Raw genomic sequence first — 20,316 nt, 5'->3', positions numbered from 1 at the left:
ATTTTCCAACTATTATGGCCTCATTCATAACTGTCCTCCGTATGCCACCAACCCTAGTCACCGCCAACAGGTCATGTCGTCGTGTCTATCTTGTTTCCTTTTCCGCTACGCCTCTGGTCCTCAAATAGCACAACGCATCGCAAGGATAGGATCCGCGATAAAAATAAAATTTTACATTTATTGATCCTATATTCCACGAAGGAATGTACATGTAATCTAGATCGAATAAAAATGTAAAATCCTAAAACTAATATAGCTCCTGCTGTATTTAATAATTACAATCATGCATAGATATAAAATGCCCTCGACATGTCTGAGGGTCCAATCACACACAATCACAATAGGTCATAATAGTTGGAGCCTACAACCATAAAGTTAATCTATTTGCACATCCTACTATTATCCTGCCTAAACTTATGTATGAAAAGTGCATAATTAACTGAAAACCAAACACACAGAGGCAAAAACCTAGCTCTGATATCAATTGTTGGTTGCTACACCTGGATTCCATTCTGTTCCCCTGTACAAAAATTTTATTCAAACACAGCACTTTTCCTAGCTACCCATGTGCTCTACTGAAGTTAAACTTGAATTGCAAATGATGCTTAACATTATTAATCCAAGTTGCTCTTCAGAAGTTAAACTTGGATTGGAAACGATACTTAATATTTTTACTTCAAGTTTAACTGATGTGATCTTCCTAAGTTAAACCATATTACAAAAGATGATTAAACATTTATTTCAAAAATCGACTTCCAGGTTAAACATGGCGAGACACTGGGCCTTCTTGGGTATAGGATCATCCATCACTTCCTACACAAAGCCTTTCAAAAAAATTCAATGTTTAAACTTTTTATAATAACCCTCGGTTTAACTAAAGAGACCTCAATAGAAACACAAGATCGAAACATGAAATCGAAACACAAAATCGATGACATAAAACTGATAGCCTAAAATTGATAGCCTATTGTGTTGGTATTTCAGGATCCATTCAAAAAATATGAACTAATTATGATGCGAAAACTTATAATTAGTTATACCTTTCTTTGAAGATTTAATAACCTCTCGATCTTCTATTGTATTCCTCTCCTCCTCTTGGACGTCGTGTGAACGACGATCTACCAAGATGAAACCACCCAAACCTTCTTCTTTCTTCCAAGCTTTCGGCCACCAAGGGATGTCACAACTAGAGTGCTTCCTTCCTCTTCTTCTTCACCTCCAAGTATCTGGCCACCAATTGGAACTCCAAGCTAGATGTCGCTTGCCACAAGGAAAAAGAAGAAAGGAAGAAGATGATGAAGGGAACCGACCACCAAGGAAGAGAAGAGGAGAATAGAAGATATGTTAAACCATAAGACACTACCTCCTTTTCTTTTATAATCCTTGGTGAATGCAAAAAAAGGAAAGTTTTAAAACAAAAATAAAACTTCCTTTAATTCCCTTATCATGGCCGGTCATACCCTCTTCATCAAACAAGGAAAGATTTTAAACAAAAATTAAAATCTCTCTTTTAAAATCCCTTTTGTGAATAGCTACAAAAGGAATGTTTTATAAAATTAAAATATCTCTTTTAAATCCTTTTGTGGATGTCTATAAAAGAAAAGATTTCAATAATTAAAATATCTCTTTTTTAAATTCCTTTTATGGATCTCTATAAAAGGAAAGATTTAACAAGATAAAAACTCCTTTTATTTCCTTTTGTGACCAATCTAAAAAAGGAAAGTTTTATAATTAAAATCATCCTTTTAAATCCTTTTTATGGATCTCTATAAAAGGAAAGATTTTACAAAAATAAACATTAACTGCATCTCTATCCAGTTAAGGTTTTTTTCTTACCTAATCTCAGTCCTAACTGAGATTAGGTAAGAAAAAACCTTAACTGGATGTTAGATAACAGTCATAAATAGGGTTAGGCAAGGGGAAACCCTAACTAGAGATTAGGTAACAGAAAGTCCTAATTGGAGGTTAGACAATGAAAAGTCATAACAGGAAATTAGGCAGGTGAGAATTTTACCAAGTGAATGGTCCTAATTAGAGGTTAGGCAAGGAAGTTCTAACTAAAGATTAAGTAAGAGTGAGAAGTCTCAGAATAATTAGTTCTAACTAGAGGTTAGATAAGAAAAGACCAATAGAAAAGTTGGCAAAGGAAAATCTAAGTCAAAGAGAACCGAATACTTGATAAAAGAAAAGTCCAAGTGAGTCAAGGAGGATTGTACACTTGGTGAGAAAGTCCAAATGAGTCAAAAGTTGACTAGGCACTTGCAAGGAAGTTCCGGTAGGTTGAAGTCAACTGGATACCAGACAAAATATGAATTTAGCTTTGGAAAGGCTAAAATTATGGTTATCAACTGATTGGTGATCTTAACCAATTGATTGGCAAACCCTAGACCCGAACATTCAGGTTTTGGTACTCCAATCAATTGACATAATCGATTGAGCATTCATCACCAGTCAATTGGGAGCTCAATTCTCAAAAATAAAAAGGGCTGAAATTGATTAAGTAAATTAATGTTGGCATCCCTAATCGATTAGGATAATCAATTAGCTAAGTTTTTCATGAAGTATAGTAGACTTTTGAATCAATTAGTCTAATCGATTCAAAGGTGCCAATTGATAAAGGCTTTATTGGTTGATTTCTCGTGACAACACAGAATGTACTGAAATCGATTGGGGCAATCAATTCAGCAAGGTTTAATTGATTAAACTAATCTATTGGAGTGATTTTTGCAAGAACATAAAGCTTCTGAATTGATTGGGTCAATCGATTAGAAGCTGTCAATCGATTGATATGACTTACCAATCGATTAAATAAGTGAAAAAGAATCGTTTTGCATATTTTGAACAATTGAGATGACATGACAATTGATTGAGGATTGAACCAATCAATTAGAAGACTTCGAAATAACCCTTGAAAAGGGATTTTCATAGAGTTTCTTTGACACCGATTCTTGAGCTTTTGGCAATAAATACTGCTACATTTTCTAAGCATCAAAAGGCTAACCAAAGCAATAAAAAACAAGCAAAGAAAGGTTCATTATTATAAAATCATTTTCAATTTTCATTTGCAATCTCGTTTGGGTTTCTTATTATATTCTTGTATTTGAGATCGTACGAGCCTTCTCCACCTCTAAGAAGGAGGTTTCATAATTTAACTATGAGTGAGGAGTAAACCCTTGGAGTTGATTATCTAAGTAAATTAAATAATTTATATATATAATTCAATCGGATATGAATATGGATATGGATATGGATAGAATTTGACTAGACTCTTCTCCATACCTAATTATTTAAATATCTATGTTCAATTATCTGATTATTTAAAAAAATCCCTTCATATTCTCTAGGATTGATTCTTCATCAAATTCGGAGTAAATTAACATCCTATCTTTCCTCATTCGGATCGTTTCTCCATGAAATTCTGAGTAAATTGTCATCCTGCTGGATTTTCTAATCGGGTCAGATCAGCACGTTGCGGATAAATAAGGTGCGGGAAACCAGATCCGGTTTCAATCCATCTCCCATCATTTTTCTCGTCCAAACAAAATAAATAAATAAATAAGAGACGCGATGGCGGTGCGTGGGTCGTGACCAGAGCTATGGCAGCCGGAGGAGGTAATCTGAAGGGTGTGGCGATCATCACCGGCGACGGCGTCGGCGGTTCTCTGCTATTCATCCAAGATGCCTTCACTGGTCCTTCATTGAGCTTGAAAAAAATTGAATTTATCACAACCCTCGAGTCGCTGCCTACTCCTCCTCTTGATGTGGTTACTACTTGGTGTAGGGTATACTCATGTGAGGGGAAGAATCACAGGACTTACGCCCGGCCTACATGGATTCCACATCCACTCTTTTGGCGACACCACCAACGGCTGCAACTCTACTGGTAAACCCCGCCCCAGCGCTGTATTCATTTGCAATTAGTGTTTTGGCTCATGTATTTCGATTTTGAGAGAATTTAATGAATTGTACCTTTAAGGTTTCTTCATCCAATATAAGTAATTGGTTGTTTCACTTCAGTTACAAGATTGGCTAGGAGATGACAGTTAATGCATTTTCTTACAACTAGTTTTGTGAGAATATGAAAATACTTTAAGATATCCAAGCTAGAAGGAAAATGTCAAGTAGAATTTGGGTGAGTTTGTTTTGTTGAAACCTTTTCTTAGTTCAAATATCAAATATCTTGGATCATTTCCTTATTATAATAATATAGTGTTACTAGTCTTGTATCTGAAAAGATTTTCCTGAAGGTACTGTTGCCTATGAATTACAATGATGTTGATAGGGCTATATCATATTAGGTGAGAAGAGAGTGCTTATTTATAAGATTGAGAAGACCGGCAAGAGGGAGGTGAATAGACAGGTCATTAAATTCTTGTAAAAATCACAACTCAATCAAAAGTTAGATAAAACAAGAGCAATATAATGTAAATGGAGTCTAAAATTAATCTGATGGTGTTTTGGTCGACAAAATTGACTCTTTGGTTGACTAAAGGTTACAAATAGCTCTTGTGGCCAAGATAATTAGGCACCAAATTCTTCGCTGAATGCACAAGATAATAACCGTGGTGTGCCTTAGGAGATCTCTTTCATGATTTCCAGAGTATAATTTCCAATTTCCAATGTCCAATGTCTAGATTACAATCACATATAATTGAGATTGATCACTTTCCAATTATATGAATATTGAGACTAGAACAATTGCCAAGAAAGTCTACTCTCTATCTATGGCATTGCTAATGTTATAGGAAAGAATTTATTTGCCCCGTCAATTCTTGTGGTCATCATCAAAACTTCCTCTCAAGTGGCATGTATCTACCCTAATAACAAGCTGAAGGAAATGCATAAATACACAAATACTTGCTCCCAAAACCTAGAACACTTGCTGGAAATGCCCATCTAGTATTGAGCATTTATGCACTATTATTTCATTATCATTGACGTATATACCTCTAATTGCCATGAACATGTTTGGCTTGCAATGCTTTCTAATATAATATTGTGACTCTAAAGCTTTTCTAAATGTCTCTTATAATCAGCCTTGGAGCAAATTCTTAAAGTAAACTTTTTCATTTGACATTAATTGTTCTTGAATCTCATCAACAACCCATGGGCTAGTACGTTGTTTTTGGCCTAACCACTTTCTTATAGTTTTGTACAAGTGTGCTTGTCATCAAATATAATAATGCAAATTTTTCGCAGTCCTTGTGCAATGATGTGCCATTGATAATTTTTATTCGCACAACTTAACTTCATTTTATAGCTTATAATCGCCATGTTTTTTTTTATCTCAAAACCTCAAGAAATTACATAATTCTCTATAGCCTTTTTAAAACTTCTATATGATGAATAATAATCAGCATGTAGTAGGATGATAGAACCATGATGATATAGTTCATTTTAGAGCATAGCTGAATTGGTAATCACATGGTAGGTTTACAGAATTAAGCATGGATTGAATCCCGGTAAAGACCAAAGAATTACCCTTCCATGTGATGACTAACTTTAGTTTCCTAATTTACTTCCTCCCAATGGTGTGGGGCAATCGTGGGAGGCCATCAGGATGACGGATTTCACTTTTTGACAAAATTTTACAGCTTCTAATCATCCCCATAGGGTGCCCAGTTGGCTAGAGGGTGACAGATTTACTACAATGGTACAAGGATCAATTCCCAGCAGACGCATGCTCTCAGGAAAAAAAACTCCTCCCACCCCCTAGCTACTTGGCGATCGGCTATAAGTTGACCGCGTAATTTATCTCCCTTCACATAACCTAAAGACGATCTATAAGCGTAATCACTTTTTGCTATAATTTTATAACTTCTAACCTCCATGTGCTTTATCTCAAAACCTTGAGAAATTACATAATTCTCTGGATCCTTTTTTAAACTTTTATATGGTGAATAATAATCAACATGCAGTAGGATGATAGAACCATGATGGTATGGTGGTATGATATTCATAGAAATCAATAATGGCGTATTACGTTACTTTACCAACTTCAGATTTTTTTTTTCAACCAGGTATCCTCATCTTTAACATCTTCATGTAATGTATCTAATATGAAATTGCCCGTGTTAAATGTGAAATCATTCAACTCAAGACTTACTCTACCTACATTAGATTCAACTTAAGACTTACTCTACCTACATTAGATGCAGTAGAATTGATAGGGTTTGAGTGATCCTCTATATTCTCATAAACCATTTGTTTATTCTGCTCGACAACTCATCCTCATTCTCATTATCCTCCTCCTCCACAACCTCATAAGCTATTTCCTCATTGTCCCAATATGTATTATTGAGATCAAATTGACAAATTAAAATTTACCCACAATTTGTCTCACTCTATTGTTGTGGTCGACTAACCATTTCTGTCATTGTGGCTTGCCTTGAGGATGAATAACAAAAATCATCAAGCTTAAGACTATCATATCATCATGCTCAAGACTATCAAGCTATGATAAGATTTATGTATAAATTAGTGAGTCCCTAAAATATATAGGACAACAATAACGACTTTAGATAGAGACATTTTACTTGTAATGCATAGCAAAATGAAAAACATGATTGTTTCACCTAACAACGCTAATATAGATATATAGCAATTTCAGTCAACATTATTACCTTGAATTTTTCAAATTTTGCATATAAATAGACAAATGCACTTAAGGAGGCTATTGGAGTTTACTCATATTTTCAAAGTGACTAAATAATTGAGAAATGGCCATATAATAGTTTTGACCAAAATTATTACACGTATTTTCCTCCCATTTTGAATAAGAGGCCATTGGAGTCTCCTTATCCTTTCAAAGTGACTAAACACCTGAAAAATAATGATATGTCAGGTCAGACGTAGATTTTGAGCAATTGCTCAAGGTGTGTGAACTACTTTGGTTATGGTTAAAGATGATCTTAGAAGACCTGAAGATAAGTGGAATGGTCTAATGAGATTTTATTTTGATAATAAGTCTGCAATTAATATAACCTGCAATCTAGTACAATATGATTGAGCAAAGTACATTGAAATTGATAACATTCTTAAGTTGATTTGTGCCCCATACGCGTCTACACATGGACAACTTACAAATTTACTTACTAAAGTGTTGAGTAAGTCAGTGTTTTAAAGTATGGTATGGAATGATAAACATATATTCACTAACTTAAGGAGGAGTGTGGGAAACATGATTTGTGTGTAGTTTATTTTAGATGAATTTGTTTTTAAAAGTTTGTATCAATCTTTAAAAAGGAGTTAAGCTTCCCATGTATTAGACAAGTTTTTTAAGTTAATATAATTTTTAATTCTCAACAATAAGCAATTTCCTTGTTGTACCAAATATGTATTGCTGAGATCAAATTAATGAGGTGAAATTTGTCCACAATCTATCTCATTCTATTATTGTGGCTGACTAACCATTTCTATTATTGTGGTTTGCCTTGAGGATAAACAACAAAAACCATTCAGCATCTTACTCAAGATTATCAAGATATGATAAGAATGTTGTAGAAATTAGTGAGTCCTTGAAATATATAGGACAACAATAATAACAACCGTTAGATTGTTAGATGGATGGAGACATTTTAATTGTAATGCATAGCAAAATGAAAAACGTGATTGCTTCACCAAACAACTCAAATATGGATATGTTGCAATTCGGCCAAAATTACTACATGGAGCTTTTCAAATTTTGAATGTAAATTGACAAATGCACTTAAGGAGGCTATTAGCGTTCACTCATACTTTTAAAGTAGCAAAACAAAATGACCATGTAATAATTTGGCTGAAACTATTACATAGATGTTTGCCCCTTAAATTTTGAATTCGAATAGATAGATATACTTGAGGAGAGCATTGGAGTGCACCCTTGCTTTCAAAGTAACCAAATGACAAACGACAAATGATTGAGAAATGACCATATAGCAACTTTGGCTAAAATTGTCACATGATTAATTGTCTCACATTTTGAATCAAAGATCATTAGAGCCCGCTTTTCCATTTAAAGTGACCAAATGATAAACGACTAAGAAATGACCATATATCAGCATTGACCTAAATTGTTAATGAGTATTTTCCTCACATTTTTTAAATAGAGGTCATTGGAGCCCACTTATGCCTTTAAAGTGACTAAATGATTGAAGAAAAATCATAAGTCATACTAGCCAAAATTGTTATGTAGACATAAACTAGTTAAAATTATAAAACAAAGACATAGAATGAAGGTTTAAAATTTGAGTCGTGCCGGAGTTTTGTTTTATGACTAGAACGATACAGTTTCGGTATCGTATCTTGTCGTACCGAGATGATTTCAGTACTTTTTTAAATATAAATTATAGTAATTAAAAATATTAATATTTGATTACTATAGATGTTTATTTTTGAGTTAAATTTGATATTATCTCATGAAATATTTGATCCTTATTGAGTAAAACTTAATTTAGAATTAATTAAAGTTCATCAAGTAAAATGTCATGATCAAGTGGGTTTAAATTGGATTTAGTTTGGATTTATTATGATCAATTTAAAATTAAGTTAAATTTATATAAAAATAATTTAATTAATTAATAATATTATATTTTATAAGATTAAAAATTATATTATATTACTTTTATCTTTTTCTAATAATTTGTATTCTCCATCTTGAAAGTGGTTTTTTTTATTATTTACCTTGTGGAAGCATGAATGAAAAAAAATTAATTTTAGATGAATGGGAAAAAAAAGGAAAATAATTTTTGATGGGAAAAATAAAACAATACGAAAATGGAGAAAAATTAAAAAAAAAAGAAAGGAAAAATTAGAAAAAGAAAAATAAAAAAGGATAATTTTATTTATTTATTAAAAAATTGGTCGTTGCGACCTCGTGACACGTCGCGAGGTTGTGGCTCCCCTATGACGTCTTGTGATTGTGGTTGTGCTGGTCGACGGGCGAAACGGTAAATTCCGTCCATACCAACTGACATGGGTGGACATTTAAGACCATGCATATAATGACTCTGGAATGTTCACAAAATATAACAAACATAACATTTTTTAAAAAATTGGGTAGGTTGTCCATTAGCTTTTGGCTAAAATTGCTACATATTCTTTTAGAACTCTAGTAACAAAACTAAGGGTATAGGATGACTCCAAAGGCTTTAAGGAATATAACCGAGGGCTCACCGGTGAAATGTGAACGGTCTAACAATTTTAGTTAAATTTGCCCCATGCACCTAACATGCCCAAAATTGAAAAATAAAGGCGTAAAAGGATTTAAGAGATTCCAAGAAGCACATGAGAATGCTTATTTATGAATTTTGAGTTGTTTAAATCCATGTAAGCAATTTTGGCCAAAACTGCAACATGAATTTAAACTACCTAAAATTAAAAAATTAAGGCGTGAATGAATCAAGAGGTTCAAAAGAGCACAAAATGTAGTGCTCTCTTATATAATTTGACCAGGTAGGTTCATGAAACAATTTTTGGCTAGAATTACTACAGAAACCTAAACTGGTTAAAATTGACTAGGAAGGTTCATGAAATAATTGTAGCTAAAATTACTATATAGACCTAAATGGCTTAAAATTGAAAAATAAAGGCATAACCTAAAGGGGTGTTAAACTTGAAAAATGAAGGCATAAAATTACTCAGGAGGATCCAAGGAGTACAACTGAGAAATTATTTGTAAATTGACTAGCATAGGTCTATGTAATAATTTTAATCAAAATTTCTGAATACACTTTAAAAACTTTTTTTTAAAAAAAAAATTAGTGAGAGTCATGAGCCTCCAAAATTGATACTTATTTTAGTATTGCTACTTCTACATGAATGACAGACAACTCAAGACCAATACATGAAATGGAAAAGAAAAAAAAACACAAATACATGAAGAATATCAGTCTAGATTAGAGAAGAAAGAGGTGAAGCCCACTGATGATCAGGAGACAAAATGATATTTGTAGCTTAGCGTAGGATTAGAGAAAAGTTGCTACTTTAGCGGGATTATAGTACTGTTTAGGTAGGACGCTTGCAAGTTTGGGCGACGACCTAGGTTGGAGAGGGTCGGTCAGTTTTTTTTTTTGGGCTGAATGGGTTGGGATAAACTTAACAGAAACCATTTGGTGGGGCACTCTTTTAATGATAAAAAAAAAAAGCCAACTTTGACGATTCAAAAAGAGGCACCCTTTTGATTTTTTCCCAAATAACTACTTTGTAGATCAACAAGATTAGTTGAGGTTTATTTAAAACTTATAATTAAGTTTGCATTATGACTTTGTTCTGATCATCTGTTTGGATGTATGAATAAAAGCATCATAGCTATCTAGTCCACAGGAATTCTCCTTAATGGAAACTGTTATACAACAAAGAAATTATTTCAGCTTTTCATGCAGGTCCGCATTTCAATCCACTGAACAAGTCTCACGGGGCTCCAAGTGATTGGGAACGACATGCGGGTGACCTGGGAAACATTGTGGCTAACCAAGATGGTTAATATCTTCAAGTCATCATATCTTATATATAGCATTAGTGACATTCTGTATTGCTTGCAGGAATAGCCGAAGTATATGTTAAAGATCTACAGGTTTAGTATCGCATATTACTTTTTTATCTGGTTTGATAACCTCTAGCATTCCGATAATTTTTTCTATTTTTTCTTACATTTTGAAGATTCCATTAAGTGGACCAAACTCGGTATTGGGAAGGGCAGTGGTTGTCCATGCTGATCCTGATGACTTAGGCCGAGGTATTGACAATATCTACAGTGATGCTATGTCTACATGCGAATATTATAATTTGTTCACTCTTAAGATGTATCATATAGTCTGTTTTATTTTATGCTTTCCATTTGCATTTCAGTTGATTTCTCATGGAGCTAATATCACTAGGCTCATATTAGTGACTTTAAAAGTACACATTCTGCACTTGCTGAGAAATTGGACAATTTTTCTTCTGGAAAATGATATTATTCTGCATGTGGTTGTTCGCTTGTTCTTTCTTCATTATCTTGTAAAATTGGGTGAATATGTTCATTGATTGCATTCTCTTGCTTCTGTCAGCAATTTCTTGAAAACTTTTCCTTCCTAATGTTAATGGGTAGAAGTAGCGTAACAGCTGGATACCTCGATTACATAAAAAAAAATGGGTAGAAGTAGTTGCTCAGTGAATTCAACACTATTGACTACCAACGGAGTTTGGTCGTCCAACATGATTGCCCAATTAAACAATTAGATCTCTGTACTGATCCGAATATTTAGTACAGAAATCACATTCATTTTTGCCAATCATGATTGAATTACAGAGATTCAGAAGTTGTAGCCAGCACCGATTAACATACGGATACAGATTTTCATCAGTCACTGAATTTGATGTGCTAAAGAAACCATCAACGAGATGGAGGTAATATATGTGTATGTTTCATGGATTCAGAGGTAGTAGATAATGAAATGTAGGATGCCCTGCAAATGGACTAAACTAGTTATTAAAAGTCTATGAAAAATCAGGCTTCAGTTGCATCAGAATCTACTCCATTGGTTGTAAGCTGATATATCTGAATCTGGTTTGCTTCTAGAGGTTATAGTAAACAGTGCCCCGGGGCAGGGTTGAGTTGACTAGTGCAGGGTAGAGTTGCTACTATAGAACAAGGGTTAGAATCTCGGCAAAGACAAGAAAAAAAACTCTCCCCATATTAGCCAACTATAGCTTCCCGATTTACCTCTTTACAGATGGTCGTGGGGCCGATCGTATGGGGCCACTGGAATGGCTGATTCCACCTTTAGCTACCATACAATGGATTTGCTGCGCAGTGTCGTAGTTTATTCACCTAGACCAAGCAGAGCATCGACGGATCTACCACGCAGTTGTCGACAACCATCAGCGAATCTCCCTTCAATTTTACACGGTTGAAATTGAAGGGATATGTAGTTTTGGTCGTGATCTTGTTGCTGAGATAGATGAGGTGTGTAAACCCCAAGCTCTAAGATGCTAGATCCGACGACGGATGACGGGGACTCAGGCCATGTTCTGGATCGCGAAGAGCTTTGCCTGGCTCACACAGTGCCGGCAAGCTAGGAGTCAATTCTTGGGAACATAATCTCTTCTTAATAGTCTCATGGTTGGACAAGGCAGTGGAGGAATCCAAGTGAAGGTAGGTTTGTAAACGTGATAAACAGTTGTGAGTAAACTCTAATTAGCCCGGAAAATGAGTTAAGCCAACTCAAACTTATTTAAATTTATTTAATAAAATAATTAGATTAAATCAAATAAATATAAAAATAATTAGGCCGTTCAAACAGGTGTCCAAATTTAATTTGATTTCTGTTTTAGTTTAGTTTGATTTGAGTTTAATTTATTTAGATATTGTTGAGCTTTTAATTTTAATTTATTTGATTAATTAAAATTTTTATATTTTTGAAATTTATTTATATATTTTGAAACCTTTTATTATTTATTTAAAAGTTCCATTTCATTTTTTTTTATAAAAGTTGAGATAGATGGTCATGGGAGGTTGTTGTTTACAGACGCTACCATCTTGGCTTCATCATCGGCTCTATCCGCTTGCTCGTCGGCACCTAACACTGCCCTGACTGTATGATTTCTATAATGTAGAATAATTATTTGTCATTTAGTATGTGGCCTCCCCATACTAAAAATCCTGGATCCCCCGCATACAATGATAAGAGTGAGATTTGTGCCTAGTGTGGAGAATTTATGAATAGCATTTTAAGCTTAGCTAGTGATATCTGAGATATGTAAGTAGGCGACCGATCCAACATAGCCACTGCAATTACTATTACTAGTGTTCTTTCTAATGTGGAATGCATGTGGTGGACTGAAATTTATCGAATTTTGCAGGAGGTCATGAACTTAGTAAAACTACTGGTAATGCAGGTGCAAGAATTGGATGCGGTAATAATCTGTTCTCGATTTGCTGCTCTTTTCTATTTGACATTTTGCAAAATCACATCCCTTATATTATCTTTTGACTGATCATGCCTCAATGTTGATCATTTACCATATTACACCTCTGCCTTATTTTTTTTTTCTTAAATTACTCTTGATTTTCAATTTTCTTCCCCAACCTAATTTCAATTGATTTGCAAAAATATGATTGAGGTGTGACATGGTAAAAATCATGATGACCATGAGGACGTGACTTGATTTGGTGAAACAGCCTCTGTTATCTCTATGAAATCTGACTTTTTTTTCTTCAATTCTCTCCAGGAATAATTGGCCTCCAGTCATCAGTTTGAGCAGTGACTATACTTGGAGATGGCATCTGATAATACTAGTTAATGTATCTCGGTTGTATTTGGAACAATCAAACGTCCTCTGGCTATCCTGTACATGTTAATACGGGAAACTAGTGTAAGAACTCATGCTCTTGGATTCATTTTGGAATTGAATATTTGTTGAAGTCACTTATCACTTAACAAAAGTGGATATGACACATATTAGCTTTTCAATCATGATATTATTGTTCACATATGGTCCCTTAACATTCCCACAATAGATAATATTGTTGGTTATTATGTCTAATTGATAGACTTAATTGTATGTTGTGCGTATGAGTACAAATTGAACTCATTAAAGTTATCTAAGTAATCTAACTTAGGTTTATTGGGTTTCAGTTATTCGATGTAGATTTTATATAAGCAGAACCTCTATTGTCCCGCATATATTATCATATATGAATTGATAATAAATGTCCATTATATATAGGATTGATCTCCAAGGATTTAGGGGTTTTAAATCTTGACAGAGTTTTTGGTTCTCCATTGACTTAAAATTTTTCGGCCCTGTCATCCCTAAGTCTCTTGAAAGACCTTTTTCTTTCCATTGTATTTTCTTTAATCGGGATTATTTCTGGACGACGTTAAAGACAAGGATGACTTTTCAATTAGGTTCCTTATCATATTTGTTTATGTATTTATTTTTTTATATCATGTTCTCGGTGAAATGTAGATCCATACTCATATGTTTTTATTTTTCCTATTTGAATTTTTATTTGATTGTCTAGAATTCATGCGGTTGTAAAACCGGTTAGGTTTTACAAGAACTATCAATTGGTATTAGAGCCAGGTTTTATTTTGTCGTTTGCATTGGTAATAAAGTTTAAATTCTTTTGTCGATTTATTGTATGTATGCTAGATTAAATTTTTTTACTATAATATGAGTTTTTATCATCGAAAATTATCTAAGAAAAAATTTATGATAGATTTGTTTTTCGAATTTTTCGTATTTCTATGAAGAACAAAAAGAAAGATGAAAATCGTCGCTGTATGATGGAACAATTGAGTCTAAAATATCGACCAGAATCAATGTGAATTGATTAAAAAATTTTCTTAATCGATTCTGCCTAAACTCATGATGGGATTCATAATCGTTTAAATTTTAATGTTAATCGATTATTTTTTCGACTAATGTAATCTTGTCTTCGCGAAACAGTGCCATTACCGTTTTAACGTGAAGGAGTATTTCATTAAAAAAAAAAAAAATCCTCTTCTACGTGTTTTTCTGTTTCATGTAATTAAAAAAATAGTACTGTTTCAATACGAAACAATTTTTCAAGAAAAAAATCTTTCAACGTGTGCAACAGTGCCAAAAAAAACACATAACACAGTATGTAAAAAAACTCATTAAATAATTTTAATGCAGAATAATTAAAGGATTAAGTAGTATTAAATAATACTATTTAATTATAAAAGCTTTAGCTTTTGAATAAGAGTTCTATGAATAATTTTATAGTCGTATATATAGTATATTTTCATATCGATTGAAATAATCAATTGGATCATTCTAATCGATTATCATAAGTATCAATCGATTAATAAATTTAATTTGTATTGTTAAGGTTGATCAAGTAATTTTTATTTGAATCAAGTTCCTAGAGTTTTCTTAGATCTATCTACATAATATGCTACTAAGTTGAACTAATGTGTCGGTCCAAAAGAAGACACCTTAGGTAGATTTAATGCATTACTTTTATGCCAGATATATGTATAAGCTAGCTGTTGTGCAAAGAGGGGGGCAATACCTCTCAACCTTTCTGAACCACGGAAGAAGAGGAAGAGAGAAAAGAGATCGCGCGGAACAACAAGACAAAGACGCACAAAAGAGAGCAAACACCAGGAAGGAGAAGAAGAAGAGAAAGAAAAAAGAGTTACCGTGGTTCGGCGACTTGCCTACTCCACAAAACGGCCGAAGCTTTATTAGAATTCTCTTCTACACAAGAGAATCACATCTAATGATTCTTGTGTTTTCTGATCTACAATGGGTTTACAATGATCCCTATAAATACTGCTAAACCCCCAGACCCGGTAAAAATGTAACAGAATTTGTTATGAAAAACATAACAAAATTCTGTTATATAAAATCTTAACAGAATTTTATTACGAAAAATCTTAACAGATTTTTCTTCCATGACATCCCTTCATCCAAATATGAGCCACTCGTCAACAATCTCCACCTTGGCGAATATTCACCCCTTCGAAGAATACGAATATCTGGACAAAACTCCATCTGGATCTCTGGGTCTGGGCTTCCTTCCTCTAGCATCTAGAGATATGGATCAAGTTCAAGCAATGCTTAAACTTCTCTGTGGTCACTGGCTTTGTCAGCATATCTGCAGCATTGTCTGCAGTGTGAACCTTCTCAAGTTGAATTTCCCCGGAAGCAATCAACTCTCTGATCTTGTGAAACCTCACATCAATGTGTTTGGTTCTCGCATGATACACCTGATTCTTCGCCAAATAGATAGCACTCTGACTATCGCATAACAACTTGACTCCACCTTGCTGAACACCCAGTTCTCTGACCAACCCTGTAAGCCATAAAGCTTCCTTCGCTGCTTCAGCTGCTGCCATGTACTCGGATTCCGTAGTAGACAATGCAACAATAGATTGTATCATAGATTTCCAACAAATAGGTCCTCCTGCCACAGTGAATACGTATCCTGTAGTAGACCTCCTGTTATCTAAATCTCCTGCATAGTCTGCATCTACGTACCCAGCAACTAAAGGATCTTCCGGTTGTCTACTGAACATGATGTCATAATTAGTTGTATTTCTCAAGTATCTGAAAATCCATTTCACTGCATCCCAATGTGGTCGACCAGGATTTGAGAGAAACTTGCTTACCATACTAACTGCTTGCGCCAAATATGGTCTCGTGCAAACCATGGCATACATCAGACAACCAACTGCACTGGCATAAGGAGCCTTTGACATCTCTTGGATCTCGTCATCCGTCTTTGGACACTGTGTACTGGATAACTTGAAGTGATGCGCTAGGGGTGTGCTCACCGACTTTGCATTCTTCATGTTGAACCTATCCAACACCTTCTCCACATAGCTACGTTGAGACAACCATAATCTCCTTGCAACTCTATTCCTGTGAATCTCCATCCCAAGAATCTTCTTGGCCTCTCCCAAATCTTTCATGTCAAATTCCTTGCTCAGTAGCCTCTTCAATTTGTCAACCTCTCTCATCTTCTTCGCAACAATGAGCATGTCATCTACGTATAGTAGTAAGAAAATCAGTGATTCATCTTCAAGGCCCTTCACATATATGCAGCAGTCATACTCGCATCTCCTATATCCGTTTTGAATCATGTATGAATCAAAACATTTGTACCATTGCCTAGGAGATTGTTTCAGTCCATAGAGCGATTTCTTCAACTTACAAACCAACTGCTCTTGTCCGGACTGACTAAATCCCTGAGGTTGTGACATAAAAATCTGCTCCTCCAAATTTCCATGAAGAAATGACGTCTTCACATCCATTTGCTCCAAATACAAATCGTGATGTGCCACCAAAGCTAATACCGCTCTAATTGACGTATGTCTTACCACTGGAGAGAAAATTTCTTCATAATCAATCCCCTTTCTTTGTGAATACCCCTTTGCTACCAACCGAGCCTTAAACTTCACTTCTTCTCCCTCTGACATTGCTTCTTTCTTCTTGAATATCCACTTGCACCCTATAGCTTTTTCTCCTTCAGGAAGTTCCACTAGATCCCACGTTTGATTTTTATGCAACGACTCCATCTCCTCTGCCATAGCACCCGTCCACCTGTCCTTCTCAGAGCTATGTATTGCCTCCTGAAAAGATGTAGGGTCTCCGCTACTAGTGGTAAGTGCATAAGATACCAAGTCTTCGAATCCGTATCTAGTGGGTGGTTTTACGACTCGTCTCGTTCTACCACTAGCTATAGTGCGATGCTCCATGTGCTCTGAGCTAGAATCATCGAAGTCATGAGTCTCTAGCTCCACTTGCACAATATCTTTCTCTTTGTTGCTTTGTGGTGTTTCCTTTCCTTCTTCTTGAGTACGTTGTAACATAGCTTTCTCGTCAAACACCACATCTCTGCTGATCACCACCTTGTTTGCCTTAGGATCCCAAAGCTTGAAGCCTTTAACTCCTTTCTGATAGCCCAGAAAAATGCATTGCTTTGACTTTACATCCAACTTTGATCTTTCCTCACTAGATATATGCATATAGGCTGGACATCCAAAAACTCGAAGATGAGAGTAATCTACTTGATTCCCTGTCCATACTTCCTCTGATACTTTGCCTTCTAGTGCTGCCCTTGGTGATCTATTAATGAGATAACATGCCATGTTAATCGCTTCCAGAAATTCTTTGCAAGCCCTGCATTCAGCCTGAGACATCTTGCCTTCTCAATGATTGTCCTGTTCAACCTTTCCGCTACCCCATTCTGCTGAGGTGTCCTGCGAACCGAGAAGTGCCTCATTATCCCATGCTGCTCACAGAATTCCTGAAACTTTGAATCTGTGTACTCAGTCCCATTATCTGACCTAAGGCATTTGATCTTCCTTCAGGTCTGGTTCTCTACTTCAATTTTCCACAATTTAAACTTTGCAAAAGTTTCTGACTTGTGACGCATAAAGTATACCCATACCTTTCGTGAGAAATCATCAGTAAAACTCACAAAATACAAGTGCCCTCCACGTGATGCTACACTGGCCGGTCCCCAGAGATCCGTATGTACGTAGTCCAGAATCCCCTCCGTCTTGTTTGTTGCCGTCTTAAATTGCACTTTGCTCTGTTTCCCAAGAACACAAAATTTGCAGAATTCAAGCTTGCACGTTTTGACACCCTTCAACAAATCTCTCTTGTGAAGTTCTAGCATCCCACGTTCACCCATATGCCCTAGCCGCATATGCCACAAGACAGTACTATCTGATTCAGACTCCACCGAGGCGACTCCACCTACAACTGTAGTCCCTATCAACTTGTAGATGTTTCCTGCTACCTTTTGTCCTTTCATTACCGTCAGAGCTCCCTTGCTGACTTTCATCACCCCGCTCACTGATTTGTAATTACAATCAATACCATCCAGTGTGCCTAGTGAGATCAAGTTCTTCCTTAGCTCTGGTATATATCTGACATCACATAAAATTCTGATCACACCATCAAACATCTTGATTCTGACATTCCCTATGCCGATAACCTTGCATGATGCATCGTTTCCCATCAACACTGAACCAGAATCCACTGCCCTATAGGTGTCAAACCAATCCTTGTTTGGAGTCATGTGATATGAACATGCAGAGTCTAAAATCCATGCATCCGTCAGCTGCTCCGAACTTGACATAACTGATAGCATATCTCCATCACCGCTTTCTGAATTTTCTTCTTCAACTATGTTTGCAGACTTTGTCGAACTACTTTTGTTCTCTGCAACATATTTCTTTATCTCTGGACAATTTCTCTTGATATGACCTTTACCTCCACATTTGTAGCACGTGATCACCTTCTTCCTTCTCGACTTAGAGCGAGTCTTGTTGTTGTTGTCATATCCATGTCGAGATTTGCTCCTACCACGCTCTTGGTTGCTATTTACCACAAGTCCTTCTCCTTGAGAAATTTCATCGCTTGTTTTCTTCCTTTGGTGAAAACCTAGCAACGCACTTGTGATCTCCTCCAATTTGAGAGTTTCCTTACCCCACATCAAAGTAGTAACCAAATTCTCGTACGTAGGAGATGAAGGTAGAGAATTCAACAACATCAGCGCCTTGTCTTCGTCTTCGATCTTCACATCAATCCGCTTCAGATCACTTACAATCTGGTTGAATACGTTGATGTGCTGGCTCAGATCGGTTCCTTCTGTCATCTTCAGCCCGAATAATTTCTGCTTGAGATACAGCTTGTTTGTCAATGATTTTGACATGTACCGGCTTTCCAGCTTTTGCCAAACTGTCACCGGTGACTCCTCGTCCATGACATGGTACATCACGTCATCCGTAAGACAAAGCCTGATTGTTGCTACTATCTTCGCCTGAAGTTCTTCCCAATCTGATTTCTCCATGCTTTCCGGTTTTCTTTCTCCTAGCGCCTTCGCCATGCCTTGTTGCACCAACAAGTCCTTGACCCTTCTCTGCCATAATCCAAAGTTTCCGATTCCGTCAAACTTCACCATATCAAACTTCGCAGAAGTCGTCCCCGACATGTTGAAGAAATCTGCCAAAAACCTGGAGCTCTGATACCAATTGTTGTGCAAAGAGGGGGGCAATACCTCTCAACCTTTCTGAACCGCGGAAGAAGAGGAAGAGAGAAAAGAGATCGCGCGGAACAACAAGACAAAGACGCACAAAAGAGAGAAAACACCAGGAAGGAGAAGAAGAAGAGAAAGAAAAAAGAGTTATCGTGGTTCGGCGACTTGCCTACTCCACAAAACGGCCGAAGCTTTATTAGAATTCTCTTCTACACAAGAGAATCACATCTAATGATTCTTGTGTTTTCTGATCTACAATGGGTTTACAATGATCCCTATAAATACTGCTAAACCCCCAGACCCGGTAAAAACGTAACAGAATTTGTTATGAAAAACATAACAAAATTCTGTTATATAAAATCTTAACAGAATTTTATTACGAAAAATCTTAACAGATTTTTCTTCCATGACATCCCTTCATCCAAATATGAGTCACTCGTCAACACTAGCTTACAACTATGGAATAAAATATTATTTTATTCAAATCATGCAAAAAATATGTTGGCACAAAGAAAGACATATTATGTAGCTGATTAATGTTCTTGTGAGATATGAACAAAAATATAACTTATATAAAATATCATATTATGCAGACAATGGGTCGGCCCAAAGGAAGGTACATTGTGTGGCCAATTAAAGTTTAAGATATATTAAAGAGTATCGCTAACAAATAATGTGTCGGTCCAAATGAAGACATATTATGTTGTACTTGGTATCTCATAAAAAGCACATATTTATATGCATTTAAAATTTTATTTTATTTGCATAATTTTATATTACTTATATGTTCTTAGCTTTAATTAAATCGTGAGTTTAAATAAATTTCTCTC

General features: G+C 35.4%; 1 protein-coding gene across 4 annotated transcripts; it reads left to right on the top strand.

The window, feature by feature from the left end:
• The first annotated feature begins 3,377 nt into the window (after positions 1-3,377).
• LOC121984415 (superoxide dismutase [Cu-Zn] 2-like) lies at positions 3,378-13,451 on the top strand. Of its 4 annotated transcripts, none has more exons than XM_042537335.1 (8): positions 3,378-3,690; positions 3,782-3,883; positions 10,350-10,457; positions 10,521-10,552; positions 10,639-10,714; positions 12,489-12,556; positions 12,823-12,876; positions 13,192-13,451. In XM_042537335.1, the coding sequence occupies exons 1-8, from the start codon at positions 3,597-3,599 to the stop codon at positions 13,195-13,197; spliced, it is 540 nt and encodes a 179-aa protein (XP_042393269.1). In that variant the 5' UTR covers positions 3,378-3,596; the 3' UTR covers positions 13,198-13,451. The 4 variants fall into 4 exon arrangements, with proteins under 4 accessions (XP_042393269.1, XP_042393270.1, XP_042393271.1 ...); XM_042537336.1 differs by having other exon boundaries at positions 3,399-3,690; positions 10,362-10,457; XM_042537337.1 differs by lacking the exon at positions 12,489-12,556 and having other exon boundaries at positions 3,399-3,690.
• Positions 13,452-20,316: the final 6,865 nt, after the last annotated feature.

The sequence above is a fragment of the Zingiber officinale genome, chromosome 5B, assembly GCF_018446385.1.
Source record: "Zingiber officinale cultivar Zhangliang chromosome 5B, Zo_v1.1, whole genome shotgun sequence".
Lineage (NCBI taxonomy): Eukaryota > Viridiplantae > Streptophyta > Magnoliopsida > Zingiberales > Zingiberaceae > Zingiber > Zingiber officinale.
Note: the sequence above shows the minus strand (reverse complement) of the source record. Positions and strands in the feature narration are given on the sequence as shown.

Excerpts from the sequence above, each read along its gene's own strand:
- LOC121984415 (XM_042537335.1), top strand. The coding sequence starts at position 3,597 with ATGGCAGCCGGAGGAGGTAATCTGAAGGGTGTGGCGATCATCACCGGC. Across the intron at positions 10,458-10,520 it reads CATTGTGGCTAACCAAGATG|GAATAGCCGAAGTATATGTT; the intron begins GTTAATATCTTC and ends TATTGCTTGCAG. Across the intron at positions 12,557-12,822 it reads CACCTAACACTGCCCTGACT|GAGGTCATGAACTTAGTAAA; the intron begins GTATGATTTCTA and ends CGAATTTTGCAG.